Consider the following 12354-nt stretch of genomic DNA (forward strand, 5'->3'; position numbering starts at 1 on the left):
GATTCCTATTGAAATGACTGGATTTCATGCATGAAAACTCACCAAACAAAGGTAAATGTGACTGCACCTTAAGGGGGTGAAAACCTATTGAATTTGAAGATCAAGGTAAATTGTACTTGATTTGTCTTCCGGGAAACATGTAAGTATCTTCTGTTGCTTCTGAAGGGTAGTACTAAATTAAAAAAAAAAGATTTATTTCAAACAAAATAAGAAAAATGTGCACATCTTCATCCTGTTTAAAAGTTTTCACCCCCGGCTCTTATTGCATCGTGTTTCCTTCTGGAGCATCAGTGAATGTTTCAACCTTTTTTAATAGTTGTGTTTGAGTCCCTCAATTGTCCTCAGTGTGAAAAGATGGATCTTAAAATCATACAGTCATTGCTGGAGAGGGTTCAAATATGCAAAAGATGCTGGAAAACTGAAGAATGTGCAGGACCTGCTGGAGGATTTTTCTGAAGAACACTGGGCAGTTTAACTGCTCAGGACAAACAAGGGACTCATGAACAACCATTACAAAACAAAAAAACAGCCGTGCATCATCCAGGGAACGACACACAGTATTGAGAATCAATGGTTCATAAACTTTTGATTGGGGTCATTTGAAATTCAGCATGTTTTCCCCTTGTGGACTATATGTAAAAATATTTTATGTAAAATATCTTAATCAGTACTAAATAAAAAATATCACGCATTTTGTATGATCCCTCTTATTTAGTTAAAATTATTCCCATTTTCATCGATTCTGCAAGCGGTTCACATACTTTTTCTTGCCACTGTGTGTATGTATGTATGTATCACCATGCTACTAATGTGTATTCAAGCTCTGTATTGCTTGATGCATGTCCAAAAGTACTCACAGTACCTGCAGAAGCTTCCTCAGGTTCGACATTTATGTTCTAGCATTTTCGTTGGCAAACATATTTTTCACTCAACTGTTATATTTGCGCCCTTTTCTGATTTCTGGATGAAATGATTTTTAAATTTCCAGCACTGGAATGCATTTTTATCACTCGCTTTCAACTGCAATGTGGATTGATGTAATTGGCAGATGTGGGGTGCTGCAAATAGAATCAGAATAGCATCACTTTACTAAACGGCCTTTAAATGGCAGGAGGCATCGTGCACATCAAAAACAGGCAAAGCAGCAAATTGATATTATTGGACATATCCCAGCTTTTTACAGAAAATATTCAGATGTAACCCCCTTTGTAACTGTTAACATTTTCATAAGTAACTGTAATTTAATTACACATTTTTTCTCAGCAACTGTAACGGATTAGTTACATTTATTTTGTAATTAAATTACATAACGCTGTTACATGTAACTAGTTACTCACCAACACTGTTTATATACACACACACATCGCCTCATTGCACATCGAGCATGTTGCTTTTCAAAAACTGCCTAAATTTCATGCAACATTTTCAGTCTCATTCTGTACCACAAGCACTTTCAGTCCCTGCTGATCTTCGGATTTCCTTCTAGCTGCTCCTTGGTAAGATGCTCCTCATGTCCGAGAGCACCATGGATCTGTAGTTGCGCTCCAGCCCCTCCATGTACTCCAGGTAATTACTCACCCTGAAGCTGTGGATTGGTTCCTCCTGCAAGCATAAGAGAAGCACAGATTTAATGGCAGTCGGTTTGCGGAAAAGAGGTAGAACAGGCTTAAAACAGCTTTAGAATAGATTACGCTTAATCCGATGAGAGTTTGATATTCTTATTCCAGTCTGAGCATATCCTGATTATGTTGCACAGAGTGGTTAATTTACTCTGAAAATTGTATTCTGCTGTATGAAAGCATGCAAAATTTTACACATAATACATATTCTGCCTCTGCCAACAGTAACAAAAGGTCTTTATTAATGAAACAAAAGGGTCATATACAGACACTATGTGAGGTATGGCTACACGTCCGTGTACTAAATAAACAATGCACCGCCTAATACAATCTGACATTTAGCTCGGGATAAATAATATTGTTTAGACAAAGCCAAATTAATTACGTTTTGTTTACGATGAGTCAGCGGATGCAAGACCTAAAGCTATGCCTGAAGTTACAAAAGGACACTTCGGTTCATGGTGAATGGATGAAAATGAGAGAAGGGATAATAAACCTTTATGAGTTTGCTGCATTAAATAAAACATGCCTGCAGTGTAAGCAGTTTTGTGATATAACTGCAGACCACAGCAGACAGTTTGCAATGACAAACTAAATAAACTCGCAATGCTTTAAAAGCAAAAAAAAAAACCTAATGACTGGAATAGCCCATTATAAAACAAACGATAACCAATTTTATTCACTGCTGATGAATGCTAGATATGTCATAAATATACGGAGCATCTTTCAATAGAACTGAATAGAATCAGACTAGGTCACGAAATTGCATAAGCTGCTCTGATGACAAAAAGTTGGTTTTCTCGATCACTTTCAAGTTTTTACTATTGTAAGATGAGATCTCATCCAACCAGTCTTTGTTGAACTTGAAGGAATAGTTTACCCAAAAATGAAAACTTATTCACCATCAGGCTATTCCAAATACCTTCTTTCAAGGAACACAAAATGAGATGTTTTGAAGGATGTTCACATTTTGAGAATTTGAAACAAAAAAGTACCATAAACATTCACATGACTTTAGCCCTGTTTCCACCAAAATTACCCGGAGCCTAGAAATCTAGACGTACCCCAGAAGCTGCAAATATAATTTGTCGCCAGGGCATCTAGCAACTCTCCTTTGGCTTGCGAGCTGGAAAAACCAAACTCTAGTCAGGCCAATCACATTGTGTATAGAATCGGTGAGCGGGATTAACATAATGACGGCAGAGTTGTGGCGGTTCCGCATGCTACTTGAAAACAAAGAAGCTGGCGAACAGCGGTCTTTTGAATCGTCTTTGGCTGCCACTCTGGAAGACTTGGAGTTAAGCTTTTCTTTGAGAAAAGAACAAAGAACGCCACTGAAGTCATTCTTAAAAAAGGAAGATGTGTTCGGAGTTTTGCCGACTGGATACGGCAAAAGTTGAATCTATCAACTAGCTCCGCTTCACCTTCTTCGTTGCTCTGGTTGGTTCTAGAGCTATCCTATTGTGTGCAGAAGGAATTTGAAAGACAACCGTTTATCCCGCCCCTCAGATTGAGCCCTGCCAATGGTGTGTCCCCAGACCCAACATCTTGATGTGGGTCTGGCTTGTCAGGCTACTTTTTCCCCTGACTTGTTTCTGTCTGCGTTTCCATCGCAGTCTAAAGTACCATGAAGATTAGTCCGGTGACGTAGGACTGTGCGCGACTTTCCAGAGCCCACTGGATTTCGTCCTCCGCAAATAAACATTATAAAGCCTGAACCTCCATTGTTGATTTAAATAGCAAACGATTCCGCAGCACCGCAACAGACTTTTAGGTTGAAATAAAATGTTGCGTGAGCTCAGCCAATCAGCATGTTCAGTGCCAAAGTCCCACCCCAAAAGTTCCTGAACTTTGAAAAAGTACTACCTAGCAAGCAGGGCCGTTTTGAGGGGAAATCTTTACCCGGAACTTTATTTAGACCCCGGTTCCTGTGGTTGAAACACACTGAGTACCACCCCTAAGTCACTAGTACCTGGGGGAAGTTCCCGCGGTGTTATGAATCCATATTTAAAACTGCAGTCCTTAAGTTTTGCCTCTTTGTCGCCATCTCTGTTTGAAACCTGCAATTGCAGTCATTTGCCGAATTATCATCTTTACACGAGTTGTGCATTGGCACGGCTCCTCAGTGCGGATGAATCTAATGTTTTGAAGAGTATGTGCAGCTGTCAGTCACTGCACTGGTGTGGATACTGTACTTTGGAATCACAGATCTTGGATGTATGACCAAAATAAGAATTTTCACTGGAAAATGTCATCTGAACAACTAAGTAACATGTCTGCCACTTTTGTTCAGACCAAAAGGCATTACAATAAATCACACCAACGGTGATTAAAGTCCCTGTAAAGTCAAAACTAAACATGTGTTCTGAGTTTCTCACACCACAGATAAATGTGTTATTAACCACCCAGCCAAATTTGAATCATTAAAAAAATCTGCCAAGTACATAAAATAGCTTATCAAAAAAATGAGCAGCATTCTCTGCTCTCAAACGCTGGGGCGTGTCCGCTGCCGGCGCCGAAACCACGCCCACTCGCGGAAAAGCTGCCGTGGCACACAAGACAACACTCATTGATCACGACCGTCTATGATCACGATGCACCAGATGTCGGCGGGACGGGAGGACGGGAGGGGGATAGTCGGTTCTGCAGCGGATTATCAGTGAATCCCAGTTGTCTCCGGTGAAAGTTTGTAAAACGATCCGGTGTATTGTCAATGCAGACTCAGAGGCAGGCGTCGGTGGTGATCCTCAGCTCTCCATCAAGATGGCTGTTCAAATAATTAATCCACCTCTTCTTGATCATCGTGTTTGTTTTGTAAGCTGTTTCGTAAGTTGTAGACTATAGTAACTAACAGTACTGACAGTAACTCGCGATCGAGCTGACAAACTGATGCGAATGTGCTCTAGTTATGATCGTGTTAGGGAGGAGGCAGGCTCGGTGGCTCCAGTGCGTCATCGAGCCACCGGTTTAGCCCCGCCCAGAAAATCCTGAACACAGCAGCGGTAAAAACTGTTTAACGGTCTAACTTCTGAATTCAGTACTACATAGTTCAAAGTCTTTGTAATTTGTTTCAGCAATACATTTCTAACATTTATGATGTGTTTAGAAAAAAATCTCAGAATTGCCTTTACAGGGACTTTAAATCCAACGACCGCTTAGCTCATATCACATCAAACCGTGCAAATTATTATTATTATTGCTATACTTTGTTCTCAAATTGTTAATGTTAACAACATCAGCATTGCGTGGCTATAAATGATCCACCACCTGCAGCATCCTCACAAGCGCTATAGCCTATAGCCGGACTCCTTCTTTATGTATACAAACCATGCTCGAATTTCCTGCGGAAAGCTACCAGTACCACTCAAATTATAACACATTATTACAAGCTTACCGTTGTGAATCGGGCAAAGAGATCGTTTTGAACACTGGCTGGATAAGTACTTGCTCAAATTTATTTTGGATAATTTTTAATCAAAACAAGTTACGGATTGCAGCTTTAAACTTTGCATATCCCAAGAGGTCACAAAATCAGAAGTGTTTAGTATCACTGATTTCAAACCTGGTGTGATGAATTTGGAACATTAAAATCTTATATGTCAAAAAGCAGCTTGGAGATTCTGCAAAACACCTCATTTTGTAATATATAAAAGAAAGAGTGATATAGTTTTGAAATAACATAAGGGAGAGTAAACGATGACTAGGGTTGGGAACCGAAATCCGGTTCCAATATGGCACCGGTACTTATATAACCGGTATGTACCGGACCGAATCAGAACGCAGATTTCGGTTCCTCATTTCGGTGCCAAAATTCAAACGTGCTTTCGCATGCACCGAGCCAGAGACAGACGCTCAGCGCTGGTCACATCACAACTCATGACAACTATTCAGTGTTTTCAACCACATCATGTTTATTTCAGGTTTCAGACATTTAAATGCTCATAAGTAGGCTACTAGCAACAAAACACACACTGATGTCTATGAAAGCGGCAATGACAATCCTTTCAGACGGTTATAATTTGACTAACGTTACGTGTTTTATTCACATCAGATACATGCACATTATACAGTAACTCTATAGTTTACTCTATTCTTCTTCCAGTTCACTGGTCACTTACTTTCATGTATTTTGTAAGACGAGAATGAACTCAAGTGTTGTAAATCCGACAGATCCGATTCTGAGGCGCAAACTAACATGGCGCCGCCCATTGCGCTTTATAGATCAACTAACACACATTCACTCACACATTTGAACATCAGATAGTTCGTGACACAGTTAAGAAGTTTGTGAATATTTTGAATAAAAAGAAAAACTGAAATAAACCCGATACAGCTGAGCTGTCAGCGCTATTGCGGCTGCTGTGTGTCATGTGAGAAACATGACGCGTCGCCATGGAAACATTAAGGCGATGCGTTCTAAAATATTTAGCCAGAGAATATTATAATATTTCTAAATAAAGCTGAAGCTGGAAGCTGGTTTGTAGCAGAGCAAGAATACAGACGACTGCTGTTATTACTGTAACTGTTATTAGAGTTAAATTAGGCTTGTTGTAGTTGGGTTTGGTGGCTTAGGTTTTACTGTGAATTTGTAAATAAGTCAATTATAATTTATAAATAAGTAAATTGTGTTTTGTATTTATTTATATTCATACATTTAAGTATACATTAAACTTTTAATAAATGGTTCAATTTAATTAAAAAATAAATAAATAAAAAGCCATTTAATGTCGTCCACCTCGTTTTGTGGCCTTTTTTTTTTAAGTATCGGTTCAGGCACCGTTTAGGCACCAGAACCGTTTTAAAAGTATCGGTTTGGCACCGGAATCGAAAAAAACCCAAACGATACCCAACCCTAACGATGACAGAATTTAAAATTTTCCTTTTGGGTTTTGTTGTGTTGAAGATTATTTTAATTTATTCACACCATTGATGACAGCTGTGGAGTTAGTAGCAAAAAATCCCTAACATAAAACCAGAGCCATAAGAAAGAACTATTGTGAAAAGTCCAGATGTTTTCAAAAAGCTGAGGAAAAATTGCCCGCCTAAAAAGCCATTCAAACCCAGAAAGTGGATGCACGCTGTTGGGTTCAAAATGAAACACTAAAAACGACATTTTAATTACAAGTGCCCATTATCTAAAGACATTAAAACTATTCCACTACCTATTGTTGCTGATAAAAGAAAAAAGCCTAAAATGGTTTTGCAGGATGCTTTGAACTCACTAGCCAGACTGTGTGTCATGGTTTTCAAAGTGATGGAACGATTCGGTGATGACAGACAATTGCTTTTGAAATTCTGCAAACAAAGAATAACTTTAGTTGAGTTTGATTTCCGCTTTGTTGAATCATCCAAAATGGATTCATTGTACATTTACTCTGGGTTTCAGACTGACATCGGGAGGGATTACAAGTAATTTCCATTCCTGATCTTTAATTTAGATGAAATACAGATAAGTTTTGCAATCTTGGATATGTACAAATCCCCAGAAACGGTTTCTCTATTGTACAGGGTACACCGTGAACAGCGACACACACAGAAACACTAAAAAGTTTGGAACAGGGCAAGAGTGTCTGATTTACTGTGTTCTAACTTTAAGGACTAGTTCAGCCAAAAATTATGTCATTATTTCGGAACTATGACCTTCTTTCCTCTTAGGAATAATTTACTTTTAGAATGTTTATGGTCTTTTTAAAACCTAGACAGGCCCTGATCCAATCACTTATATTTTAATGAATGATAGCATAGTTTTCATTTACAAAAGTTATACTGCACCTTAAGAAAGACCTGCAGGTCCTGCGTCTGTGTGTGCTGCAGGATGTCTTGCTGCAGGTGACGGAGGGCAGAGACGCACATGTACACCTGGTAGTCTGGTCCCATGATGACGCAGGTGGCCACATAGTGACAGATCTCAGGCCAATCCAGGTAGTTCCAGAAACACTGGCTAAGCCACTGAATACAGATCTGCATAACAGGTGGAGGAAGTAACAGAGAGCAAGGGAGAGAAAAAAATGCAACGTTTGCACCATTCATTTTTTAAATCATCTTGTTTAAGTATAAATCTAACACAACTGTGTGGTTTACTGTATGCTTAAAACATAAGTATGTTCACTGGAAAATTAGATTTTTTCAAAAGAACATGATTTTTTTCAGTGTATGAATGACTCATTGAAAGAATGTTCCTTGAGCTCATACACAGATATAAATCAAGTCTCTTGAATCATATGCAGAAATCCCTTTCATCCACAAGCTTGACGTATTTCTGTTTTGTTTCTGTGGCGGTGAACTGAGTTCAGGTCATATAATCCACCTCAGAAGCTGTTCAATTATTCTGCGGTATCATAGATGGCGTTCCAGTCTTGCCAAGCGTACATGCGTACATTCAGACCACTCCAGCAGGCAATTTATACAGCATCTGTGTCTCTCTTTCAGACACTCTTCCTGCTTTGTCTAGAATTCGAAACACTCTCTGAGTGCACAGACACAGATGCCCTCTATGATGGAGGTGACACTCAATTTAAAACAAAAAGACGTCTTTCCTTCAGTTTCTGTCCATTCAAAACTAGTTACTAGTTTCACAACTTTGGATATTTTTGTAGGCTCAATGTTTCTCATTAACTCTTGTGACATGAACTGTTTTACACAATAATCATCATACTTTAAAAACATATTAATTGAGAGACTATGGAATATTTGTATTAGAACCCGACCGATTTATCGGTCTGCCGATTTTTTCGGCAGATATGAGCCTGTCGCAGATATATATCGGCATCAGCGCATATATGGTGCAGATTTGCCACCGATATGACATTTTTTTTACAGGACATATAACGCAGATAAAATGCTTGTAAATTGTGTAATTGCGTAGTTTTTCCAGCAGAGCGCGCTCCATTGTTTGCTACTGGCGACCCAGGTCACTGTAGTGACACCAGCAACCCTTTCTCTTATAAGGAGGTCTCTTGTTCAGGCAGCAGCAGTCAAGCATTGTCTTAATGGTAAGTTGCTAACTAGTTTGTGAAATACATAACTTACTGTAAAGTAGGGCTGTACGATGTATCGTTTTAGCATCGATATGGCGATGTGCGCATCCGCGGTAGTCACAGGACTACGGTTCAGAACGCATATTCACGTATTAATTGCAAAGTTTAACCATCATAGAGAGAAAGTTTATCATTTGCATGTGTTTTTAAGTCAGCCATCAGGCGCAAGAGGACTGTAACTCGCGAGCCTAATATCGGCCTAATAACACCCTAATATCGGTATCGGCTCCCAAAAACCCATATCGGTCGGGCTCTAATTTGTATTGATAAAAAAATCCTACAAACTTCAAAAAGCTAAAAGATGAACACACACACACACACACACACACGTCTGGTTCACTATTCTTGTGGGGACTCTCCATAGACGTAATAGTTTTTATACTGTACAAACTGTACATTCTATCCCCTTACACTAACCCTACCCCTAAACCTACCCGTCACACAAACCAAGCATTTATGTTTGATTCTGTATGATTTATAAGCTTGTTTCCTCATAGGGACCTCAATTTAGGTCCCCACAATGACAGAAGTCCCCATGAGTTCAGTGTTGAATTCAGGTTGAATTCAACATACCAGAAAACGACAGCACTCTTGCTTTGCTGTCTAGTGTAACAGTTTAATTTGTAAGTAAGAACAATAAGGTGAACAAATGTTTTACTGCTTCTACTGAATTCTGAAACCATGTTTCTGCTTTCCCTTCACATCACACTAAAGTACAAACAAAAATGTTGTGTAAATTGCCTCGTTACACTGGAAGACTTAATTTCCTGTCCTTAAAAAGAAGAGGGAAACATGTTGCTCAGAAAGATTTTAAGCTTATTGAACATATTTTTAGATGGGTGTATGTGTGAAGTGAGTGTGTGTTTTAATATAAAAAAAATGAAAAATGAAAAAATGCTCTTTTTCCAAAGCAGCTTTGAAAAATATTCAGAAAATAATAGCTACCAAAAAACATCTTCGATTCTAATAACAGTATTGAATTTCTGGGCACACAGAGAAATACATTTTTTTGTCATGTCAGAGGAATGAAGCAAGATCCAGGCATATTGAGAGTGAGCAAATGATAAAGAATATACAAATAAATAAACTAAACGCAGAACACAAAGTTAGTCTTCAATATGCTTGTCCTTGACTGCTAGATAAGGTCATATCTGACTAAATCTGACAAAAGACTTGAGGCAGAGCTTTGACACCATGCTAATAAACCCCAGAGAAAGTGTAGCGCTGAATAATCACCATTTTTGTCTATGAAGATTGTCAGTTATTTAGGTCATAACAGAATGTCCTTGCATCTTTATATTTCTAGCCTGGCAATGTCACACTATTCACCCAGCGATCACAATTCACGTCATCAGTGATGTGACTCCCACTGAGTTTTGTGACGAAGAAACATGTGATGAGCTTAAATACAGGACACACCATCATGTTTTTTTGTCTTTATTATTATTGCCATAAATAAATTCAGATAAGTCAGTTCTATATGTTCTATGCTTTCATTGTATGGAAAGATTTTTCAAAATTATTCTTATTCCATAGATAAAAGAATGTCACACAGGTTTATTATTATTATTATTGATATTTAATAATATTTTGGTACTATTATTAATAAAATATTAGACTCTGAAAGCACCAGAATATATACCTGCGATGCAAAATGCATCAAGGTTGGTAGGTCTGCTTGGATATTTACCAACAGAGTGAATTCAAAATGTAAATTCCTAATAAAATACTTTTAAAAAATAGCACCTGAGAGGGAGTGAAGCCAGACATCCTGAAGGCAGAATAAACCAGAGGAACCTCGGCCTTGAGCAGCATCTCAACATAATGAGCGGTGCAGGAGTAGATCGGATGAATGCCCGATTGAGCGACTTCTAAAGGGAGATGCACCTAAATCATGGGGAAAAATGTGAAGAAACTCTTAAAAATGCATTGCACAATGTGTGGTGTAAATGATGCTAAGCTGCATTGGTTGATCATGAAGTGCTAATGAGATTTGAGAACTCTGCAAAGGGCACGATTTTCAGTAAATAATTATTTGATTATAGTCTGTTTTCCACAAAAAGCTATCATATGACTTCTGAAGACTTTTATATAACACACAAAACAGGGCTCAACAATAAGGACTGCCCGATGGCCCTGGGCCAGTGTGAAAGAAACGCGGGCCAGTTGATAATTTTCGTGTGTTTTTAAGCCTTGCCAACTTAAATATTCAAGCGCAAGTAGATGCAAAAGGACCTGCGTTTCTCAGTTTGGTACTCGCACGCTGTGTTATAAGTTTTCTGTGTGCAACACACATCCAAAGTGCGCGACCAGAACACCGCATCTCACAGCGTGCGAATACTCTTTCACATCTTCCTAAGCTTGAACGGACGTATTTACAAATAATTCTGTCAAAATGGCCGTCTTGTCGAGTATCATCATAAACATAGTCGGTTATGTCTTAAGTGAACGTAAACAGGAGAAATAAAATGCATGTGTAACAGAATATTGGACCTGTTTTTTCTGTTGATCTGATTTTATTTGTTAATAAAACAAAAGAGAGAAAAAATTGCTCTCATTCACTTGACTGCTCTTAACTGAATAACTAAGTTTTAATCTATATTTATACAGTGAAGACTATGCAGTGATATTTTATATTTGATTACTATTTCTGCACCTGGAAATCTAGTTTAGAACAACATAAAAAACCTGAAAAGAACTGTTTATTTAATTTGTATATGATTGTTCTGTTGTATTCATTTGTACTATAGCTCATTATTTGATTATTTGTTCTTATTTTATTAAGGACTGTCTTTAACAATATTTAAAATATGAGTTTGGCTAGTAGTTTTTGGTGTCATATCAACTAAAACAATAACTAGGCCTATTTTATTAAAAAACATGTATTTAGAACTTTTTTTTGTGGTGGGGCCCAACAGGGCCAGTAGAAACAGGGCCTTAGCGTTGAGCCCTGCAAAATCACTTTTATGATGCAATTTTTCCCCCCATTTTTTAAGAGAAAATCCCCTCTCATTTTTATAGAAACCAGAAAATTATGCAAAAGTAAAACGGGTGCAGGCCACCACAGAAGACAACAAAACACCACAGGTGCTAATGACATGGCCCAGATTTTATTAGCTGCCCGTGTCTTCCTGTTTAGAAGGATCTGTGACAAATGTGAGGACTGCGTCTTCCCTTTTTCTGATTGTCATCATTGTCTCTGAATGATTTACATGCACGGCCACTCTGACAGCACAGAAATATGGAATTGTAATCAGACAAACTCGTGTGTGTGGAGCATTATCATATCCCGCACATATTTTTACAGCTGAAACTCTATTAACTGAGCTCTGTTTACTATCCGCCGTTCCGAGAAAGAGAGCGAGATTGCTCCATCCAAATTTTATGGGGACCACAGTAATGACTATGCCCCAGTAATATCATGAAATCCACCATTTCCTCCCAGTATTAACTTTTCCTATGCAAATGGAGATTAGAATGCTAATGCAGGTCAAAATGCTCAGATTTGTTTACAGCACATGGATATGGGAGCTACACAAGAATGTGCATATCAATTCAGAGCACTACTAAACATGAGAGGGATGCAGATGTTATTAGTTTACAAAATTGCACCATGGGCTAAGTTTGAGACGTTTAAAGGAATAGTTCACCCAAAATGAAACTTGTCAACATTTACCCTACTGGTCAAAAGTTTGGGG

At 38.4% G+C, this 12354-nt stretch overlaps 1 protein-coding gene across 1 annotated transcript in view; it reads right to left on the bottom strand.

The window, feature by feature from the left end:
- Positions 1–867: 867 nt before the first annotated feature.
- tbc1d32 (TBC1 domain family, member 32) overlaps positions 868–12354 on the bottom strand; it is a 65798-nt gene continuing 54311 nt past the window's right edge. Inside the window, exons 32-34 of the mRNA XM_079831088.1 lie at positions 10403–10543; positions 7392–7580; positions 868–1602 (exon numbers count right to left, since the gene is read on the bottom strand). Of these exons, the coding sequence (XP_079687214.1) occupies positions 1483–1602; positions 7392–7580; positions 10403–10543 (450 nt within the window). The 3' untranslated portion in view covers positions 868–1482. The remainder of the gene's footprint in view (positions 1603–7391; positions 7581–10402; positions 10544–12354) is intronic.

The sequence above is a fragment of the Gobio gobio genome (assembly GCF_949357685.1).
Source record: "Gobio gobio genome assembly, chromosome: 12".
NCBI classification, from domain to species: domain Eukaryota; kingdom Metazoa; phylum Chordata; class Actinopteri; order Cypriniformes; family Gobionidae; genus Gobio; species Gobio gobio.